This window comes from Thamnophis sirtalis, unplaced genomic scaffold, assembly GCF_051295495.1.
Source record: "Thamnophis sirtalis isolate CommonGarterSnake01/CBP01778 unplaced genomic scaffold, rThaSir2_p1.2 scaffold_6, whole genome shotgun sequence".
In the NCBI taxonomy this organism is placed as follows: Eukaryota; Metazoa; Chordata; class Lepidosauria; order Squamata; family Natricidae; genus Thamnophis; species Thamnophis sirtalis.
This window is the reverse complement of record NW_028261386.1, coordinates 35,837,368-35,860,729: the sequence shown is the minus strand read 5'-3', so window position 1 is coordinate 35,860,729 and position 23,362 is coordinate 35,837,368. Positions and strand designations below refer to the sequence as shown.

Here is a 23,362-nt window from a genome sequence, read left to right as displayed (position 1 = left end):
ATAAGGCTATGCAAACAAAAAAACAATGTTGTTCACTGTTTCCATGGTGGCCCCATGAGCCAGATCTAAGCACCCCATGGGCCGGATGTGGCCCATGGACCTTCAGTTTGACAGCCCTGTTTTAGTGTCATATTGACTAGCATATGCACCCTGGGAAGCTTAATGTTTATTTCAAAGCTTTAAGTGATTTTGTTCATTTTAAAAATAGATTATTTTTTGACGTCCATTAAGGTGGCTTCTGATTTCTCTTTTTAAAATGGATATAGTATATTTGTTCAAAGAAGCATGAAAAGAAAGTTTTACTCTTTGTCTTTTTTTCTCCTGGAATGCTATATTTAATCTCTGTTTATCTATTCATGTGATGTCTAAAATGTGTAGGCTGCAATTTTTGAAATTGTTGACAAATTTAATTTTACTGTATTTAAAAGAAAAAAACATTGAAATGCAAAATATATAACATTATCTTTTGTTGCCATTCTTTCTATTATTTTCTGAAGGGTTTAAACAAGGTCAGCAAATTTTGTTCTGAGCTTAGAAAAATCAAATTTAGAATAGTTTAACAAATTTGTTTGTTGTTTTGTCTTGAAATAAGTTCAAACGTTTGAAGTTTTCAGACATACGAGAAAGTAGAATCCTAAAACTAATTTCTTCTCTCCTTCTTTATGAAGTGACCAGAAAAGCACTTGTTTTTAATTCTTCCTAATTTGAATAATAAACCACTTAAAACAGCAGAGAGAAAAAAATCAGCTAAGGCAGAACTATGGGACATGGATTGCTTTGTTCTAAGATCAGAATGTGAGTTTGAAACATTTTGTAGACAGCAGTAGTCAGGGTTTTATAAAGGAATCTTCTTTTAATTAATCAATGAACAATTCCTAGAAGGAACCATTGTGCCTTGATCTTTTGCATGCATCCTTGAACTGAAGAGAATGGTGGAAGAAAAAGAAAAAAGAGGCAAAATGACACCCACTGTTATGGTTAACAATTTGAGTTAAAACTGCAGACTGTCTATAGAAATTGCAAAGAGAATTAATTGGTAACCAGTATGTGTTAAGGAATCAGATTTCACATATACCTTCTTGGAACAAAGAAGCAATGCTTTGATCATCATTTCTGAAAACACAAAGACTAGCAATAACTTAGCTTCCTCTCTTCCTTTAGTTTGAAGTAAAGACTTCTTTTGTTTTTTTATGACACAAAAGTGCCTTCTTTCAGAACATACATCCTTATCTCTTCTTCTTCTCAGGATTCTTCAGAATTTATCCAAGGAACACATTCACTGGCTGGATTGTTAAATAAATGCAGAACACCTCAAGGGCAAAGGCTAGTCAACCAGTGGATCAAACAACCATTGATGGATAAGAACAAAATAGAAGAAAGGTAGTAAATAAATAATGCATTCCTTCTCAGTGCTCAATTGCTTGTGCTGGCTAGAAATCCTGGGAATTGTAGTCTTAAAATATTAATGGGAACCAGGTTGGGGAAAGCTGTTCTGGAAAGTGCATTGCTTTATTGCCATGATTTTGGAGTTATAACCTTTAACCATTTAATGTTTGTGCTTCAAAACACAGTCATAACATATACATTGTATAGTACTCGGAGGAGACACATACTTAAATTCTGCAGCATTTGCATTCTGAGTAATTTGGTGATCAGACTGGAGTGTTAATGAGGGCTTTTATCAGGGTCCAAGAACCAAGAAAGACATGGGTGTGTTACTAAAGAGCAGTGTCATTCATTGTAGACAGAAGTTTGACAAATTAAAATAACTATTGCATCATAGATACACTCTGGGAATAGCTGGGGAGGAGTCTTCTTAACTCTCTTCCTCTTGACCAAACTTTCTACGTTTCATTGTCTCTTTGCCCACCTGGGAATTCACATCCTCATATGCTAGACATATTGTTTCAACTTCTGCCCTGAAAACAATGCTATAGGGCACTGCACACCAGAACAACTGACCCAAGGACAGTTTTTTCCTGAATGCCATCACTCTGTTTAACAACTAATTCCCACAACACTGTCAAATAATTTACTAAGACTATTACTATGATTTCTCTTCCTTCCTAGTATCTATCTCTTCCCACTTAATGACTATAACCATGTTGCTTGTATCTTTCAATTTATATTGTTTTATTTGTTTACTAGTACGATTTGATAGCTTATTAGTAACCTTGACTATCACTAAGTGTTTTATCTTTTTATTCCTGATGAATGTATTTCATTCTCCTTATGTACACTGAGAGCATATGTACCAAAGACAAATTCCTTGTGCGTCCAATCACACTTGGCCAATAAAGAATTCTATTCTATTCTATTCTATTCTATTCTATTCTATTCTATTCTATAAAGTTTTGCTTTCTCTTTCTCTTTGCTTGGAAGTAGGTTAGTTGACAGAGACAAGATGTATATTAACAGAACAGAGTAGATGGCATTTATTTGGGGTGTTAGTTTTCTCTATATTTACTGGTTGTCGTGTCATAAGTTATGATATAAATAATTTGGAACAAGGCCTTTCACTGATTGTTGAAGAAAAAGAAATGTTCAAGGTACGTCTTGATTACAAAAAAAGGAACTAGTCCAAGGTGCTCTCACTCTTGGAAATCTTGAAACGACACAAGACTAGGCAGTGTCTGAGATTTCAATTTTGAAAACTTTAATATCTCTGTTTAATTTTGGTGTTCTGCAGCAATCATCTGATACCTTGAATAAAACACTACAGTTTGCTGTCTTTTGTGATGGTGAAAATATTTCTAATATTAAACCCATATTTTAAGACTAAGAATCTCATTTAAACATTGCATCATTATGTAGACCAACTTTATTTTGTGTTTAGTTTAGCTCTAACCCATTACCTTTTACAGTACAAATTAAGCTGGGATCGTTGAGTTTTAAAAGCAATTAATAGTCTGGATTCAAACTCCCATATAGTTAGCTGGTTCTACTATTATAAACTATATATTATACCACTACTTTTCTAGGAACTCAGTTCTTTGTTACAATTTAAAAAATGAAATGACTGGCTTCAGAGTAAGAAATAGAACATTATATTGCAGATGATAATTAGGAAAACAGGAATAACAATTAAATTGGGTTGCTCTTAACCTGTATTGGTCTATGTGCAGGTGTGGTATGTATGTCTATTCGATTTATAAATCCAATCTTAAAATTGACTATCTGAATTAATTTAAAACTATGTCATTATTTATGGGAATGAAAATCATTTTGATAATAACAATATCTTTGCTGCATATGAAAAACCAAAATAGTCTTACGTACTGAGATATATTGTGTGATTCTAGCTTGGGAGAAGGGAAAAGAAAAATTCCTGACCCTATTCTGAACATATCATTCCTCAAATTATGCCCTGTTGATCTAGTTGCTGATATGGACCTGCTTTTATTATTGGTTTGATAGCATTTTATTATGTTTTGTACTCATTTGTTAATCTTGTATTGCATTTTCAATTATGTGTGGTGCTTTGAGGTGCCAGGTCAGGTCTGTGAATGAGAATAATCTAATTAAGCAAGTGTGAAAGAATTGATGTTACGCAGTTTGCTTGCTCCTAACTAATTTCATTAGGAATGTAGTTCAGCCTATACTTCTTTGAGCAAGGATGTGGGGATCCATATGGAAGTGCTGCTTTGTTTCATAGTAGGAAATTTAATCTTACTTTCCAGTTTCACAGAGGCTGTTAAGTTTTATTAAAACTAAATATTCTTTAAAAGTAACAGCAGATAAATAATGTTTTGGGTACCATAAGCAAATGAAAAGATTATGTCATCTGTCTCCTCCTTTTATTTATTTATTTATAACATTTATTAGCTGCCCATCTTACCTCAGGGTAACTCTGGACTTAAAATCTCTCTCTCTCTCTCTCTCTCTCTCTCTCTCTCTCTCTCTCTCTCTCTCTCTCTCTCTCTCTCTCTCTGTCTCTGTCTCTGTCTCTGTCTCTCTGTCTCTCTGTCTCTCTCTCACACACACACGTTAAAACCAACCATTAAAATCCAATTATAGATGGGGAGGGCAGAGGCACTGTGGAGGAAGTGGGATCTGCTGTTGCTTAAGCACTCCACTGTGCTGCTCCTCCATTGGTACCCCAAGCTAAGTTCTTGAGGCCCTTACGAAAGGATAGGATTTTGGTCAACCTCATATCGGGGCCAAGATGTTCCAGAGAAGGATCTTCTCCAGGATCCCACCAGCCCGGATAAACAACTTTTTGCCTTGAACTGGAAGGGGGGGGGGGAAATTCATCTCCAAAAGTTAAACGACTAGAGACTTTGAGGAATCTGGGTCTTTGCAAGCGATAGCTGTTTACCTGATGGTAGTCTACACTCTAGTCTTTAAGTTCTAGATGTCTTCTTTTATCAGTACATCTTTGCCTTCATTTTTCTTCTGTTATACCCATCCTTTGCATATATCTTGGTTTCCGTAATTTTCCTATCCTTCTTTGATTGTTATATTCTGTTTATTTGAATATTCATCTATAATTCCTTGCCTTTTCTTGGGACTCTGGAACTCAAGATTTAGCTGGACACATTTTCCTCTGTTTCTTTTTTTCTTTCCTTCTGTCATTTTCATTTTATCAGTACATATGTCATTTTTGCTTTTTGCATTTTAGGATATTTTGCTTGATTGATATTGAGTCATATTTTTGCAAGAGTTAATGGTCTGAGTCAGACACAAAGTTCTGTTTTTGATTTGTGAATAGAGCTTTTCCATTTATGTTTAAAGAAAATATAGATTTTGCTGTTGTCCATCTATTGATGTCCATGTATAGAATTTATTATTTATTGTTGAAAAAAAGTTTTTGCTGTGAAGTTTTATTTTCTTAACAGAATTCTACCAGTCTATTTTCCACTTTAAAGTAAAAAAAACCTGGATGCTTGGAAAGAATAATTGCAGCTATTGTAAGGGAATAACTTGGAGTAATATTTTATACATATTTTAATAGATATAAGCAGGCATGATATTTAAGGAAAAGTCCAATAGTTCTGATTTTAATATAGAGGTTTGGCCTATTCTTTATGTTTAACTGTACTATAATATCTATGGAGATTTTCAATCATCTGAGTCATGGTTGTCCATCTTAATATGGTAGGAAAGACATTTGTTTCCTTCCTCTTGTAAAAACATATTGCAAAACTGATGGAAGGAAGATGGAAAGTTATAGTAGTATCCTGTTAAAAACTAACAAGTTCATATTTTAAAGATATTTTCCTTTAAAACATAACAATATGGCTTAAAGTCCTACATAGATAGCATGTGGGCTTAAAAAAAGACCTTATGTGAGAAGTTTATGAATCTTATTATTATGAATATTGCATCAAGATTTGTTAAGAGCATATATTATCTTGTGTTTAAAGAGGTTGCTTTACTCCAGAATCTGACAAAAAGTTTGTAATGTTTAGAATTGATTGGTTCAGAACTTAATTCCATCTGTGCATTGACAATATTTTAGGAAGCTGTCACAAGTTGATGCTGCTTCCTTTATAAACTACAATCTTTCCCAACATCAGGTCTCTCTCCCCCCACCCCCCCAACCTCCAATGACTCCTCTCTTCTCCTTTGGTGGGCAGAGTTTCAGCTTCATTAATTCTGTGTGATGCTGTATGACAGCGGTCACCAACCGGTGGTCTGTAAACCCCTGGTGGTCCATGAGAAAAAATTTGGTGGTCCACAGAAAAAATATTTGCATTTCTTATATTGCACTAAATACTATTTATCTTTTTAAAAAAATTCATATTGGTTGTCTGCAGGATTTAAAATTATGAATTTAGTGGTTCCTGAGGTCTGAAAGGTTGGCGACACCGGCTCCATGGCAAAGGTGTCAAACTCAATCATGTCACATCACGTATTGCGATTTTTTTTGCCTTTGCAGAGATGGGATGGGCGTTTAACACCCCTGCTCTATGGAAATTAAAGTTGGAATGTTGGTGCCCTTGTTGAGTTATACTAGTATGTATTAAAAAAGGGCAGGATAAAAATCTAATAATTATTAAATAATAAGAAAATTTAAAATAAATAGTAATAGTAATTTAATAAGAATAATTTAAGTCCATAGCAGATAACATTGGGAATGGGCTCAGACATACTTTCCTGATTTTCAGTATTAATAATTAGTAGTAGTAGGTATACTGTAATCAGATATGCAAGATTTTGTTGTTATAGCAAATCTGAATAAAGTTTTAACCTTGTGGACTTGATTTCTTGATCTGTTTCTATGTAGTAGGGCTGACATTTGTGGTCTTACTTGATAAGAAATTTGCTGATTTTTATTCTCACATTATATCTGGGAAAATAGATTGCTGTTGACTGAAATTTTAGGTAAACATTTTGTTAATTTGGCCTGCTTGATGTGTTTTTGTTTTATTTAGTACATTTCATCTGCTGCTATGGGAATTTTAAACTAAAGATGGTTGTTAAATATATAAATGAATAAATAAATATCACTTTAGTCTTTCTAGAGTGCACCACTTCTGAATACTGAGAGGGCTTCTTTGTCAAGTGTACTGTGCAGACTAGAAAACTAAGTGCTTATTCTAGTTAATTGAAAAAGCTTCCCCTGATATATTTTGTAAAATTACTCCTGCTTCTCATTTTTATCTCAGTGAATGCTAAAATACCGTTCATTAGGTGATTGAATTCTGGTGCATATATCTCAAGTTTGATTATTATAATTCATTAAAGTAAGATTATGGACAAAAAATAACATTTTGATATTTCTTGCAGCAACAAGAAATGTTTATGTAAAACACATAATTTCTAACTAGCATTAAATTGCCAATACCAGCCCACTAAATATGCTCCTTAAAATGAATGTAAAATTGAATGATTCTGCCTAAGACGTCTTTTAATAGACAAACAACAGGCCAGTTGTGTGATTTCTCTCTTTGTGTTTACCTAAAGAGCAGAGCAACTTAGAACCTTAGAAACAGAATAAAGATTAGGGACTCTCTTCATTGTTTAAAGGTAAAAGTTCCCCTTGCATATATGTGCTAGTCGCTCCTGACTCTAGGGGGTGGTGCTCATCTCTGTTTCAAAGCTGAAGACCAGCCCTGTCTAAAGACATCTCCGTGGTCATGTGGCTGGAATAACTAAACGCTGAAGGCGCACGGAAGGTGGTTCCTATTTTTCTACTTGCATTTTTACATGCTTTCGAACTGCTAGGTTGGCTGAAGCTGGGGCAAGTAACGGGAGCTCACTCCGTTACGCAGCGTGAGGGATTCGAACTGCTGAACTGCTGACCATTCTGATTGACAAGCTCAGCGTCCTAGCCACTGAGCCACCATGTCCTTCATTGTTTACTCCCTACCAAATTAGAGCAACATACTATCAGATTTTCTATAAGCATGTGGCATACCTTTTCCTTTAAGTAGTAACTGCTCACGAAAATGGAGCACTTTCCTTCAGTATTGCTTACATTGTCAGGCATCAGCAAATATTATCCTTGGCCTTCAGTAGTTTGTGGGAAGTCCCTCTCCAGAAGGAAGGTTGGGCCTGGATGAAATATTTCATTTCCTATTCATCTACTGACATGGAGTATAATTATTACAATTATCTCCCCACTCATACCATGTTTTCGCCAAAAATAAGACACACCCCAAAAATAAACCCTAGCCTTTTTTTTGGGGGGGTTTGAACCTAATATAAGTCCTATCCCAAAAATAAGCTGGGGGATGGGCATGGCCAACACAACAGGCAGCGCATGTGTGGGGGTTGATGGTGCAGCAGCTGCAATTTGCCACCCCCTTGGTGCAACGCAGATAAGTCCAAGCACAGAGGCAGAGGTGGTGGGGAGGCAGGCGATCTGGATATGCTGCGCGGCTGCCTGGCTCATGAGAGCCTTGCAGGAGGCTTGCGCAGCAGCAAAGGCAGAGAAATGGGGGGGGGGAGGCAGGCAATCCAGATGTGCTGCATGCTGGCTGGCTCACGGGAGGACTATGCGGCGGCATCAGCAGCACGTGGAGGCAGAGGTATGGGGAGGCAGGCAATCCTGATGCTCCACCTGAGCCACGGGAAAGTTGAGAGATGGTGGGACAGAGTGGGTGGTGCTTTGGAATCACTTGCCTCTCCCCCATGCCTCTGCCTCCGCCTGACTTTGCCATGCACTTTTCGCTTAGGGGGAGATGAAGCTTCGTCTGCATGCAAATGTGGCACTTTGAAACTGAGCTAATCCCTCCATTTCAAAGCACCCCATTTGCAAAGCAGACAAAGCTTCCAGTCTCTGTTATTTCTCTGTTATGGCGAAAAGTGTGTCTGCCCTGGGAAGCCCTGAAAATCCTTGTGGAGGTGGGCAAGCAGATGGTGGGAGGGAACAGGTTAGTGGCTGCAAAATAATACATACCTCAAAAGCAAGACCTAATGGGTTTTTTGATTATATATACACCCACTCTGATGGATCTTATCAGAAGGGCAATTTTATAAAGGTAAAATACCATTCAATTTCATAAAAAGAATTTTGCTGCAATTACTACTACACAGAAATTTTATTACTTTTTATATGAATTGCATATTCCTAATTATTTCTAATTAGATAACAATTATATTTCTTATTATGCAGTTAGTTATTTCAACATAGTGGCAGTCTTTGGAAGAGCTGGAACTGGATTAAGAGCTTTAGTGATACAACAAATTATGTACCTTCTTAAAGGGAAATGTGAGAGCTGAAATTGGGCTCCTGCAATCATCAGAATCTTTAAGTGTGTATGAACTAAATGATAATCAAAGGCCTTAATATTAGGTTATATTTTAGGGCATGTAGACATTTTGATTTCTGAGTAGTGTTAAGACTCTCCTGGCTGCTGAAAAGGATGATTATTTAAAAACTATAGACCTACCATATATCTTAAGTTGCAAAAAACAGACCATCAGTAGATGGCAGCAAAGAATCAGAGTTTTCTCCATATTTTTTTGCTCATGTGTAGTAGTTTTCTGACCATTGCAGCCCAAATATGTTAGGCCTAACAAAATGCTTCCTTATTAAAGCAGCAGAAGGAAAGTTATGAAATGGTAGTTAGTCAGGAAAACATTAATAAAGCATTACCCATTAGTAAAGTCCCTGCTTTGTATTCAAAGGGCACTATATTTAAAGCCTGGGATCTTGGGGTAAAAGTCCCAAGTGTAATCCTCCATTGCTGTTGCCATTTGCAGAACATTGGTAATACTGAGCTCAGCAGTGCAATGGTATGATTTGATGCTAGGCAGCCTTCATATGGCGTTGAGCTTTCAGTTCAAGTGAGTTCAATCTTGTCTAGTTATATCAACAGAAACTGCTATTGAGTAAGTGCACTGGCTTCACTGAAGAAGTGAATCAGAACTGGAGCACTGATTCCTTTATCTTTTTTATTGCTTGTTTTTTTGCATTTCTATTTTCAGATAAAATGTGGGTCAAAATAATAGAATCTTGAAGAGCTGTGCTTTTGTTTTGAACAGTGTCTGTAATTATTTTCAAAATAATATTTGAGTTATGTTGAGTTGCTCAAATTATGAGTAATGTGAAACCCTAAATTGGATAATTTGGCAACAGTAAATCCCTGCATTGTACTAAGAACATTGTTGATGTAAATGGAATGTATTGCTATCCTTTCTTAACAGAATGAATCCATATTTTGAATTTGAATTTTAAATTGTCTTGGTGTTGGAAATGTCTTAAATTTTTATTGCTTCAAAGAAAAAAAAACTAGTTACAGCTTTTAAATTTTTAATAATTCGGGTGCTCAGATTTTTTAACTGAAAGAACAGTTGTAAGAAATCAAAGGTACCTTAGCAGATTCAGGAAATTGTATAGGGCAGGTTTTGATTGTTCTGATTAATTGAGCTATATATGTACATTCTTATCAGTATTTTTAATGGCCTGCTGGTTAGGAAATGTTCCATACTGCTCCTGTTACAAAAGTAATACAGATGAATGTTTCAATTAATTGGAGGAATGTGTTAAGAATTAATACTGAACCAATGTTTTTTTTTTTGCTGTAATAGGAAAGTGAATGTGATATTCCCCGTGGCTATTGCTTTAGTGTTTAATAATTTGCAGTATTGGATTTGCATCTTAACTTGGACTAAAAAAATGGCATATGAAATCTATGGGAAAACTTTCTACTTTCCTCGGTCACTGCTGATAACAAAGTTGCTGTGTTTCTCCAAAAGGCGATCACAAAAAGATTTCAGCTGAATGATGTGTAATCAGAACTCTGATTGGTTCTATCCTTATGGATTCTATGGAATCTGATCGCCAAAAAATATGGTGGCATCAGGTAATGAAGAATCTGAACCATATTAGATTGATTTGGAGATATTCAAATTGAGTCATCATTATCATCATCAACTCAGTTTATAAATCCACGTAATAATGGTTATACCATACAAAAATTATAAAACAAAAGAACCAAATACAGCGACGGGCATGTTGGGGAAATGCATAGAAAAGAAAAAATTCCAGTAACCAGGCAGAATAACAATGCTTTTCTGAAGAATGGAAGATTGGAGCCCATTGGACTCTGGGTGTGTGAATTTTTTATCTAGATGGCAGAGTGATAACAGAGAAGGCACCTAGGCTTTGGTTCCCAGCTAGATAGTATTGATTGCCGTGATCCCAAGAATGCTCACATTGTCAGAGTTATAGTATGGACAATAGCAATTACTTCCAGACTGCCCATCATCTTGGTTCTTAACTTTTAATCTTTTTATTCTAATTTTAGAGGTTTTTTTTAGCACTGTTAAACTTTTTATTATATTGTAAGCCACCTGGAATCACTATATTAGTGAGATGGGTGGTATGGTAATTTAATAAATGAATAAGAGTAAATAAGAAATTAGAGAACAGTCATACGAATAACAGACCTCTGGCCACAAAGGGCTTTATAAATATATGAGTGCCTATACCCTGAGTTAAAAAATTACAGCCAATTGGTAACCAGTGCACCTTGGGGAATTCTGGTAGTACATAGGCATTTTGATATGTTCCCATATTTTCTTATGCAACTGCATTCTGGACCAACTATGAATTATCTTCAAGGGCAACTCAATGTAAAAGGCATTCAGTAGTCCATTCAAGAGACCCTCAGAGTCTGTCAATCCAGGAAAGAGTGCAACTGTTGCATATGAGGGATCTGTAAAATCTTTCCTGACCACATCTACTATTTGTTTTCAACTGGTTTTCAACTGAGGAAGTATAACCCCATCAAGAACTAAGGGTGGAAACATTCACAACCAATCCATGACTCCAAGGCCACTTGATCTTCACATCCTCTCCATAGTCCTTACTTACAATTTGTATAAAGTTTCATATTATCAATCTGGTGTGTATATATATGCATTATTATCATTGTTAGTCATTTATTTGACTATAATTATTATCACTCCATTTTATACATAATACTCTAAATTTAACTAAATTTAACTTAATTTTTATTATGACCTTTCATTACATCATCCTGTGTTCTTCCAGTAGAGTGCAATCTTATATCTCTTGCCATTTGTAGTATTAGTGTTCTGATTGCTTTCTTGGTCTTATATGAACTTCTCTTAGCAACTTGTTGTTCATTACATATCTTGCAAAAACTCGAAACCCTCCATCTGATCCTTCTATCAGGTTGCCTTTAGTATCACCGATGCTTCTGCCAAAATTTCTCTCATTACTTCTATCACTTTTTCCCTTTTCTTCTATATTTTGAGGTCTGAAATAGAGTTCCAATCCGTCGATCTCCCCTTTCCATATTCCTCTCTTGCCATTTCCAACCACGCTCAGTTTACTGTCAATAACAACAATTTTCTTATCTGTTTGTTCATCTTTTTCTTCAATTTTTAGTACTCTGTCCTCAACTTTCATCATCGTTTGATAAGTATCCTCAGTTTTTCCATCTATTTTTCCTGTTCTGTATTCTATATTCTCCATTCTCTTCTCGATATTCTCTGTTGTTACTAGTATTTTTTGAATTTCTAGCATAATGATTTGCAATATTAATGTATCTTTTTCATGTTGTGCCATTCTTCCAACTTATAAACACTGCCACTATAACATCCAAGGCTTCTTTTGTTAAATTTCAAGCACATTCATTATAATCTTTCAAGTCAAGGTTTTCTTTTCACTTCAGTCCAGCTATTGATAGTACTCCAGAAGAGCACCTGTATAAGCAACCCGTGCTCTTCCCTCTATCACTTTCAATAAACAAACTCAGAAGCCTTGAGATATAAGTCAAATGTTCAAAGAGAAAAGAAGAAAACAATGTTTCCAAACCTCCAGCCTCTAAGTGGCAGTGTTACTTCTTTTTCCTCTGCTTTTACATCCCTCTTTGTATTCCAAACTTAAGGAGCAAAGTTCTTAAAAGAAAAACAATCCAATCAAGCGTTGTAAAGAAAAAAATTCTTAATCCATAAGTATGAAAAAAGAGTGAAAAATAGAAGAAAAATTTTTTACCAATCCAATTTAAACAGTAGGAAACATTTATAACAATTCAATCTGTAAAAAGAAAACATTATAAAAAGATAATACACTAAGTTTAATTCTGGCTTAATCTCGCTGCTTACTCTCTTCTGTCTTCAATTAAACTTTTGTTTTTGGGGGGTGATCTCTTCTCTAATAATAAAATTTATCTCACCAATTTGACACACACTTCTTTCCTGCTCCCCTTCTGTTCGGGAGCTGTCCCATCTTCAGCAGCTTCAATGGCTGCTTCTCTGTTACCGGAAAAAAGAGCTTCTCCTGTATCAATCAGGACTTTGTGATGTTTCTGGGATCAGCAGGATGTGCCTTTCTCTATCACCGTCTACAGGACGGTTTAGGTCCAAAAGGACCCTCCAGTGGCAGAGATATTGGTGGCAATCTTGGAGCTCCAAGATCGCACGTCATATTGTCGTGACATCAGCTCTGGTCCCCTCTAAGGCCACTTGATCCCCATGCACCCCCTCAACAGACTTACGGAAATGGCACAACATTTTAGCAACTTCAGTTGGCAAGGGTTGAGATATACAACTAGATATTATTATCATACCGTTGGTATCATACTGTTGGTATCTGACCCTCATGTGTTTTCCTCCAGAGTCCCATAAAGATATTAAATAGAATAGGGAAAAGTGTCAAGCTCTGAGAAACCCTGTTGAGCAAGCGTCTAGACTTCAATTCTCTTCCCCACCAACATTGCCTGGAACCAGCTTGAAAAAAGGAGACAAAACAGCAGCTTCCATTCTCAAACCATAAAGAGAGTCCAGAATGATTAATGGCACTCAAAGTCATTGTGAACTCAAGAAAGATCAAGAGTTGCCATAAGTGTGATCAATGCTGTCTCAAAGCTATTTGAAATCTAACTGAAAAGGATCTAGATAATTCATTTCTCCTAAAACTCCTTGGAATTGCATCCTAAACACCAGAAAGAGGACATTGGAGACCAGATTAAAGTTACTGGGTCCCGCAATTGTTCCTTGAGTAAAGGATGCATCATCAGCAGGTTGCTAAGCTAACAGTTCTGATAACTTTGCATACTTCCTTGAGATTTATAGTCTCAATGCATAGAGGGAGAGAACTAATCTGACAGATTCCTCTGTAGCTTCTGAGTTTTACTATGCTTCTCAAATATTTGCATTCTTGGGTTTAAAAACAGTAATTGATTAAGAGTTCCAGGAAAAGTACCAATGTATGAAAGCAGGCTTTTTCTAAAAGGAAGTGTTTTTATTTATTTAACAAATTTATATAGCCACCCAACTCACACATAGATGGCCCTGAGAGGCTTTCAACATTTGAAATTTCGAACAAAATTAAAAAAATCCACCATATAATAAAAACATTAAAAACCTCCATCCCACCCACATAGTATTGGATAGAAGCTCCATACAAAGTCAAGACAAGAACATGTTTCATTCAGGTTTTCAGTTTCTAAAAAAGTAATATAATTTCTAAAGAGACAGAATGGATATTTCAGTAGATTATCTTGCTAATAAAGATGAATAAAATCCTTAGGTATTGGAGGGAAGGTAGTTACCACATGAGCCCTCTTTTTGTGATTCTTTTTAGTACAATTTCCTGACATTTTGAAATGGGTAGGTAAACAAATGCTGTATTTAGATTTAAGATTTAATGTGAATCCCACAGCCTTGGAAAAAAACAGCTCAGAAATACACGAAGAAACATGAAGAAAATGGACATTTACAATTGTGTGACCCTTAGCAGTTCAGTGTCTTTACATAACTTACCACACAATATTTGTATATATGTTTCCATACAGTTTCCATATATGTTCCAAGTGTTCAATATATTTTGGTTTATTGTTTATAATGTTCTATATACTTATAAATAGTAACCCAATACCAGGAAAAATTCTGGAAAAGATAATCAAGCAACGAATTAGTGAACACCTAGAAGTAAACAAAGTAATAGCCAAAAGCCAACATGGGTTTGTCAAAAACAGATTGTGCCAGACTAGTTTTATTGCATTCTTTGACAAAGTGACAAAATTAGTGGACCAGAGGAATGCCATCGATAATAGTTTACTTGGACTTCAGTAAGGCATTTGATAAGGTAGACCATAACCTACTACTGGATAAAGTAGAAGAATGTGGGTTGGACAGCATCACCACCAGATGGATTCGTAACTGACTGATCAACCGCACTCAACGTATAGTCCTCAATGGAACTGCATCTACACGGAGTGAAGTATGCAGTGAAGTACCCCAAGGCTCTGTTTTAGGCCCAGTACTCTTCAACATCTTCATCAATTATTTGGATGAGGGAATAAATGGGAAACTCATCAAATTTGCAGATGACACCAAGCTAGCAGGAATAGCCAACACTCCAGAAGGTAGGTTTAAAATACAGAAGGATCTTGACAAACTTGAACATTGGGCACTATCTAATAAAATGAAATTCAGTGGTGAAAAGAGTAAGGTTCTACATTTAGGCAAGAAAAATGAAATGCTTGGGAACAGTATTTGTGGTATCTTGCTCAATAGTAGTAACTGTGAGAGGGATCTTGGAGTCCTAGTGACACCCATTTAAATATGAGCCAGCAGTTGTGCAGCCGCTGCCAAAAAAGCCAACACAGTTCTAGGCTACATAAATGGATGGATAGAATCAAGATCACGTGAAGTGTTAATATCACTATAACGCCTTAGTAAGGCCACACTTGGAATACTGCATTCAGTTTTGGTCGCCACGATGTAAAAAAGATGTGAAGACTCTAGAAAGTGCAGAGAAGAGCAACAAAGATGATTAGGGGACTCAAGACTAAAACATATGAAGAATGGTTGCAGGAACTGGGTATGTCTAGTTTAATGAAAAGAAGGAGACATAGCAGTAATAGCAGTAGACTTATATACCGCTTCATAGGCCTTTCAGGCCTCTCTAAGCGGTTTACAGAGAGTCAGCATATTGCCCCCAACAATCTGGGTCCTCATTTTACCCACCTCGGAAGGATGGAAGCAGTGTTCCAATATCTCAGGAGTTGCCACAAAGAAGAGGGAGTCAAACTATTCTCCAAGGCACCTGAGGGTAGAACAAGAAGCAATGGGTGGAAACTAATCAAAAAGAGAAGCAACTTAGAACTGAGGAGAAATTTCCTGACAGAACAATTAAATCAGTGGAACAGCTTGCCTCCAGAAATTGTCAATGCCCCAACACTGGAAGTCTTTAAGAAGATGTTGGATAGCCATTTGTCTGGAATGGTATAGGGTTTCTTGCCTAGGCAAGGGGTTGGACTAGAAGACCTCCAAGGTCCCTTCCAACTCTGCTATTGTATTGTATTGTATAACACTGAGGTTGAGCAAGAGAACTTGCAAGGTAACTGACCTGGTGCAGCAGAATGGAGGGGGGGAAGCAATTGTGGGGTGCATGAGGTATCTCAGTGGGTCAGGGGAGGCCTTGGGTGATCTTAAGCAGGTGGCCTGTTCCATCACTCCACTCCTCCCCACCCTTAATTAGCCTTCTCCACCCTTAATTACCTCATTTACACTTAATGAATGGGACACTTGATTAGTGAATGTATGAGCAAAAGCAAGGACTTTTCACATTCATTTTATGTGATTCACTCCAACAAATCCTCAAGTTATGAATGTAATTGGTAGGCTCCATTACGTTTGTAACTTGAGGACTACCTGTACTATATTTTGGCTTCAGTACAGTTTTTCCAATGATGATTTACATCTGCATCGAATATTGTAACAAAGTTGTTAATTGTCTCTGCTTTTCATTGAATTTAAAAACCAAAAAATCCTTATTGAGATACTGTTGTGATTCTATAAATAACATAGAATGCTGAAATAATTGTAACGCTTATTTTTAGGACTTCTAAGAGGAGATTCCTGAAATAATGCCTGTCAAATGTTTTAGCATATGGTTTATAAATATCAATAAATTTCAAAACACACTCCTTATATATCATTTTCTTGTTTTCCTTAAGTTCCAGTCACCACCTTGTTTCCTTTTATATCTTGTTGGATTTCTCTCCAAAAGTAAAGAACCCATAGTTGCTAAGACCTGACTGTTGCCTAACAACTATTGGGCAAATCTTAGAATAAGATGGTTTTCTGAGGTTAATCAAAATAACTTTTTTCTTTTTTTAGCAATTAGTGCTGCATTTAGTTGTGATTCATGAATGCCTCTTGGATCTTATCCATCATTCTTAGGAATATTGATGTATAGTTTTATTTTTCTTGTCTCACTTTTCCCCTCCTTATTCTTTGTGATGTTCCTGTAGTTAATACAGCTTTGTGATTAAATATTATCAGATTGTTGACTTCCATTTGCTGACATGGAAAGAAGAAGGAATCTTTTTTTCATTTCCAAGTTTTCAGGAAGTGTAGAGAGGAAGTAAGCAAACCAGAAAAAAGCAAGGATAATTTTTGAGATCAGGTTTGTTTGGCCTCAGAGTTGTAGATCTTCATGTTTCAAATGCCTAGACTGAATCTATGACAAAGACAATTTAACAATTGCTATGCTCCATTGGCTCTAAACAAACCAAACTTAATAATTTGTCCTCATACTGCAAAGATTTATCTGTCTGCCAGCTTTAGAAACTGCTTTACAAGCAAGCACATTTTATCAAGACAACTGCATTGAACTGAAGCAATAAAAGCACAGAGGGCTGAGATGTGCCATCAAAGCATACATTAATTTGCTTTCCTTATTAAAAACAAAACAAATGCTGGACTGTAACAAAGTAAGATATAGGCATAATTTTTTTTATTGGAGGAGAAGCAATAAAAGGCAAACGTGTTCTATTTCTCTGCCAGAGCAGGAAGAAATAAAATTTTAATGTTTGTGGCAATGGAAGACAAATTTTCTAAAGGAAACCGCAGAAAAGACTCTCTTCTGTTTTAGAGAAAATTACTATTTGTAATTGTCTTACTATTTGTAAGACTTGCTTGTCATCCCGCAGCGGAAAGACTTTGCTTTGTGGTGCTTTTTAAAGATTTTTAAAAAAAATGTAAGTTGCATCATGAAGATAAAAATGGGAAGGAAAGAGAATTATAAAGAATTTATAGAATTCGACCTCTCACATTCAAGTCACTGAGGTTTGGGGGAAGGCTGCATATGATAAGTTTTTTTTTATATTACCCTTAATGTTAAAAACTTTTTTTGTTTTGTTTTATGGTTTCTCTTCAATTTCATAGTATGCTCTCAAATTATTACATGTCATTTTGAGTTGCTTTGCAATTTGGGGTGTTTACAGTCCTGTAAATAAATAAAGAAGAATAGCATGCTTTACCTCCAGCATCTCTGCAGGCAGCTAATCTGAAAACCAGAAACATTCTCAACCTTCTTGCAATCCTCCCTCCCTGACTTTCTCTTGCTGTCATTTCTCACTTGGGCTATGTTCCTTTCGAATAGCCACTTACAAAATAGCAAAAAAGCAGCAATAAAAATGATGATTGCAGTAGGTGTTAATGAAGAAGGATGGGGTGGAAATATAAATCAAGTAAAAGGAGAATAAAAAGTCAGCTTCTGAAGAGATGTGGTTCTTCTCTAGACTTAATAACTGCTCAGTTTATTCTGTCTTCCTCAATTTTCTCATTGCAAATTCAGTCCTGAATTCAGGCATTACAAAGAAGGTTATAACAGGCAATAGTAAGGAGTGTGAACCCTTTCCCTGTGAAGACATGTGATGTCTAATTTTAAAAAGCATCCATGTATTCATTCTTTGGTTTAAACTTTCATGTTTGCATTTCCGTGTGCTTGTTTATGTTGGCACAGATATCCTTGCTGAATACATGAATGCTTTTACAAAAGAGATGTAATCCACATGGCCTTGACTAGTGGGGTATTTTTAATTCCTTTCCAGAATGCCTGAATATAATTTTATTGGAGGCTGAAATTTATACATTTCTGTTGTTTAGAGCGGGATGAATTCTTATGTCCTACGTAAAGCTTTGTGAAGGCTATTCAGAATGGTTATTGAATGCTTCACTTTGCTCATTCTTTTATACTTATTGAACCCGACTTCTACCAAAATGCCTCTGCCCTCTGCTACATTACAGGCTCCCAGCAGATATTACACCCCCCCCCCCCAATCATTTGAATTGCTTCTTAAATACAGGTTAAATTCAGCAACTGTTTAAAGTTACGAACAAGCTGAATGATGATACTTAAGACTGAAACTCAAGCCATGTTGGTGCAGTGGTTAGAATAGTACTGTAGGCTACTTCTTCTGACTGATTGCTGCCAGCTGTTCGGCAGTTCAATTCTCGCTGGTTCAGGGTTGACTCAGTCTTTTATCCTTCCAAGGTCGGTAAAATGAAGACCCAGATTGTTGTTGGGGGCAATATACTGACTCTATAAACCGTGGGCTATAAAGCACAGTGTATCAGGCTTCCAAGTAACACTCCTAACGAAAGAAGACTCCGAGGCTTGAGTTTCCTCAAAGTTCCATTTTATTAGAGATATATCATATTGGCACATGTGAGAAAACCTGAATCTGAAAGTTTCCAGGCTTTTCCCCACCCAAAAGAAAGTTCAAGTCCTGCCCAGCACCCACATGTTTATTGCATGATCCAATCAGGCACCATCTGAATTGGAGATGCCTCCCAGTCACCTCATCGCAGCTGCAGGGACAGTTGACCTTGACTTTCTGAGAAAGAATGTTGTTATGGCTACATAGCACCCACACTGTGTATAATCCCCCCTACCATTTTCCCACAGTAGAAAATGTGGCAGGCCTGAAGTCCAAAAGGTAGAAGAAGGCTTCCAGGTCTGACACAGTGAAGTCTAAGGGCTATTGCTATTGAAGTTCCAGCCATCCCAGCACTCCTCCTGTGATAGCGATATGAGCGCTTGGCAACTGTCTTGCATTATGATAGTTGTAATATGTAATTACATGATCACCGTTTGCAACCTTCCTTGCCAGATTCTGACAAACAAAATCAATGGGGAAGCTGAGAGGGAAGGTCTCAAAATCATTCCAGTAAGTTGTTTGCACCCTTCCTGCTCAGCATCAAACACCTGTCCCCCTGCCCACCATGTGCATGCTACACTTTGCCGACATGTCCTCTCTGCCTAGCAGCTGCCGCTAACATATCTATGCCATGCCTCACAGGTCACCTGTACATCTCCCCCACCCCAGCAATTACACCCAGCTGCAGTGCTTTTCATGAGCCCTCTGCACATCCCTCCCTACTCAGCAACAGCTATCCCACTGTGTTCACGTCACACCTTACCTGCCTGTTAGTCTGTTTGCAATCCATTGGGTCTTGCTTAACGATCCATAATCCTTGCTTAATGGCAGCAGGGACTGCTGATATCGTGATCTCCAGCAATGTGATCACATGATTAACACTTTACATCTGCCTTATTTAGCAATGAAAATTCCTATCCCAATTACCATAGTTAACCAAAGACTACCTATAAAGTCATAAGCTGGATTTTCTAGTGATTAATACAGTTCCTATTAATATTCTCTGGATGCGTAAGTCTTCCTCCCAAACAAGAAGTATTTGACTTGCCTTAAGCCTTACTAGTTATTGTTGATCCATCCATATTGATGAACAAATGTTCTCTCTCTTTAATGACCTGAATGAATCAGGAATACACAGTAACATGTTGTTCTATTGTGAAGAGCTTGGTGGATATTAACACTCCACCCTCCCCCAAATATTTTGGCTAGAAATAGAATACTACTAGTGAAGATGAGAGTCATTGCTGTTGAACATATATTAATCATATGTCATTTGCCCCATTATATTTCCATTTTGCAAATAGAAAACTATAGTGTATCTGTTCAAATTAAAAATGAAAGCAGCAGCATCACTCTATAATGTAATATTATTGAATCATTGCATTAGATTAGTTAGCTAAATATTGCTAATGCATTCCCCACAAAAATGTTACTTTAGAAGTTAATCCAGTGCTTTGCACGTGAAAAGTTTTGGCTTTTCTCTTTGAATATTTTTGTATATTTTGTTTTGATTATTTATTTTGTTTTGATTATTTTGAGTAATAAACTTTGAAATTTAGGATCAGTAAATATAGGCAATCCTGGCTAAAAGTCTTACTATCTGTGTAAAATAGTTTGATATGTTCATAAATTTACACTCTAGTCTAATATTTGTTTGAGATGTTCCTATTTTTGAATGATTTTTTATAATCAAAAGAATAATTCTAAGTCTATCAGAAGACTAAAAACTACCTGTCTACAGTTGCAGATGGTTAGAATTGTCTTTGCTGTAAATGATAACTGATTTTTAGCAATGAATGCTGTTAGCCTTTTTCTCCTAAATCATATGAATTCAATTCACCTAAAAGGCAATCCAAAAACTATGTATTATTAAAACAGTGGTTATTGTGACCTTTAACTGGGTAAAACATGCACCATAGGGCAACAATAACAGAAGAACAGCGTTGAAAGGAACCTGGGAAGTCTTCTAGTCCAGGGGTAGTCAACTTTTTTATACCTACCGCCCACTTTTGTATCTCTGTTAGTAATAAAATTTTCTAACAGCCCACCGGTTCCACAGTAATGGTGATTTATAAAGTAGGGAAGTCAAATTAAAAAAAGGAAAGTGCTTCAGTATCGGACAAAACCCCTACCACCCACCATGAAAGCTGGAACACCCACAAGTGGGCAGTAGGGACCAGGTTGACTACCACTGTTCTAGTCCAACCCCCCATTCAAGCAGGAGACGCTTTACCAGAGGTCTCTAACCCCTGGTCCGTGGATCATCACGGGCTGCAGCATGGCGTAAACCAGGCCGCACAAACAAGTGAAGTTCTATTGCTGGATGCAGGTAGCACGTGAAGCTATGCCCCCTTGGGCCCACAGAAAAACCTCTTAATAGAACTGGTCCCTGGTGCTCCAAAGGTTGGGAGCCGCTACTCTATACCATTTCAAACAAATGGTTGTCCAATCTCGTCTTAAAAACCTCCAGTGATTGAGCACCCACAACTTCTGAAGGCAAGATTCCACTGATTAATTGTTCTCTGTCATGAAATTTCTCCTTAGTTCTAGGTTGCTTCTCTCCTTGATTAGTTTCCATCCATTGCTCTTTTGCCCTGCCTTCAGGTGCTTTGGAGAATAGATTGACTCCCTCTTCATTGTGCAACCCCTCATATAATGTCACCCTTATGTCACCCCTAATCCTTCTTTTCATTAAAATAGGCATATTCGATTCCTGCAACAGTTCTTTGTATGTTTCAGTCTCCATTCACCTAATAAATTTGCTCTTCACAACACTCTTTAGAGTCTCGGCATCTTTTTTTATATATATCATCGTGACCAAAACAGTATTTCAAGTGTGGTCTTACCAAGGCATTATAAAGTGGCACCAACACTGTATGTAATCTTGATTCTATACCTCTTTTAATGCAGTCTAGAACTATGCAGGCTATTTTGGTCATTACAGTTTTTGAACTAAGATACCTCAAATGAGCTAATTTACAGAATGTGTCCAAAATCAACAATCCATGACTCCCAAGGGAATGACATTTGGGGAGGTTGTGTCTGTTTCACTGCTATTGACTGCTGCTGGAGTCACATCACTTTCATTTTCAAAGTTCTGTGACAATTTCCCAGCCAGTTTTGCAATCCCTCACTTCTCCCTCCCATCCAGTAGCAGTCACTTACCTGCCTACTGGGAAGGGAAAGGAAATGGAGGGAGGGAGATAGATTTCCAGTTCTCCCTGCCAAATTACCACAATGAAACTCAACGGGGCAGGATGTCAGAAGTTGCTCCTGCTCTACTGCTTTTTTGCCCACTCATTTTGTTTCTCTGCTTGAGTAAGGAAATATATCTGAAAAGCTGGTCCAAAGGGGCACAGGTTGTCTAATAACAGCTTAAAATAACCACAAATAATTTACATGTCTGAAACTGTCAGCATATACAGAAGAACCTTTGTAGTTTAGAAGCAATTATAAAAAACGAGCACTTTCCTTAGGTACTTGTAACAACTCTTATGCAGTCCTTTCTAGGGTGGTACTTTGGGATCGCCTGAACATGGAATCAACAAAAAAGCATTTTATTATAGCAAGGAAGGTGGTCAGGATGATTTATAACTGTATGATCATCTGTTAGGATGGTGGACCTAAAGATCTGTCCCTTAATGCTTAATGTATATGGATGGCTGACCATATTATATTTTTACACATTTCTATCAAGGTAATTCTGCTTACGGGTCTAGTATGGTGGCAGTTCCACTGAGTAAGCGAGCTGTGATAATCTGAGGTAACTGTTGTTAGCCAAATAGGTCATATTTGGCAACCAGAACCGAATTGCTTTGAAAAATGACACTTAATTCCCCCGCTCTTGTTTCCCAAACAGGCACTTTACAGTTAACATCATTTCTTGAAGAATTAGAGTTTTGTTTCATAGATGCTGAGATTTCTATTTTGCTGTGAATTATTTTTGCATTTTTAATTATTGATTTAACATTTTAATTCTAGTTTGGCTAATTTTAATTAGATAAATATTGAAAATTATATGTAAATTGAGAATTTTTTTATAATCTCAGGTTGCTGGGGATTGGGCAGCATATACATTTAGTAAAGTCATTATGATTATGATTATTGTTACTGGAGTATGGTTTTGGGAATTCTATAGCTGAATCTTTGGTAGCCAGAAAATTTTGGATACAAATACATGTATTAAATCAGAAGTTTTCAAACACTAATGTACAATGAAACTAGAGGATTTCTTTTTTTTGGGAATGGTGGATAAGCAGCTGGAAAAAAATCATGGAATTTTGCTTTAATATGTAATTGCAGCAAGATTTATTATATGCTTCAAACTGGAAAGGTTTGATACTATTCACAAAAGAGGAATGATGAAGATGATGGAATTTCCTGAGATGGCTAAACTGACTTCTTTGGTTAGAGAAAAGACAACATCTATATTTGTTGCTGACTGGAAACCCCTTATACACCTTTTGCATGAAATAGAAAAAAAA

At 36.6% G+C, this 23,362-nt stretch overlaps 1 protein-coding gene across 1 annotated transcript in view; it reads left to right on the top strand.

Annotated features, from left to right (window-relative positions):
• MSH2 (mutS homolog 2) overlaps nucleotides 1-23,362 on the top strand; it is an 83,451-nt gene that overhangs the window by 20,836 nt on the left and 39,253 nt on the right. Inside the window, exon 6 of the mRNA XM_087717577.1 lies at nucleotides 1,247-1,380. Within this exon, the coding sequence (XP_087573703.1) occupies nucleotides 1,247-1,380 (134 nt within the window). The remainder of the gene's footprint in view (nucleotides 1-1,246; nucleotides 1,381-23,362) is intronic.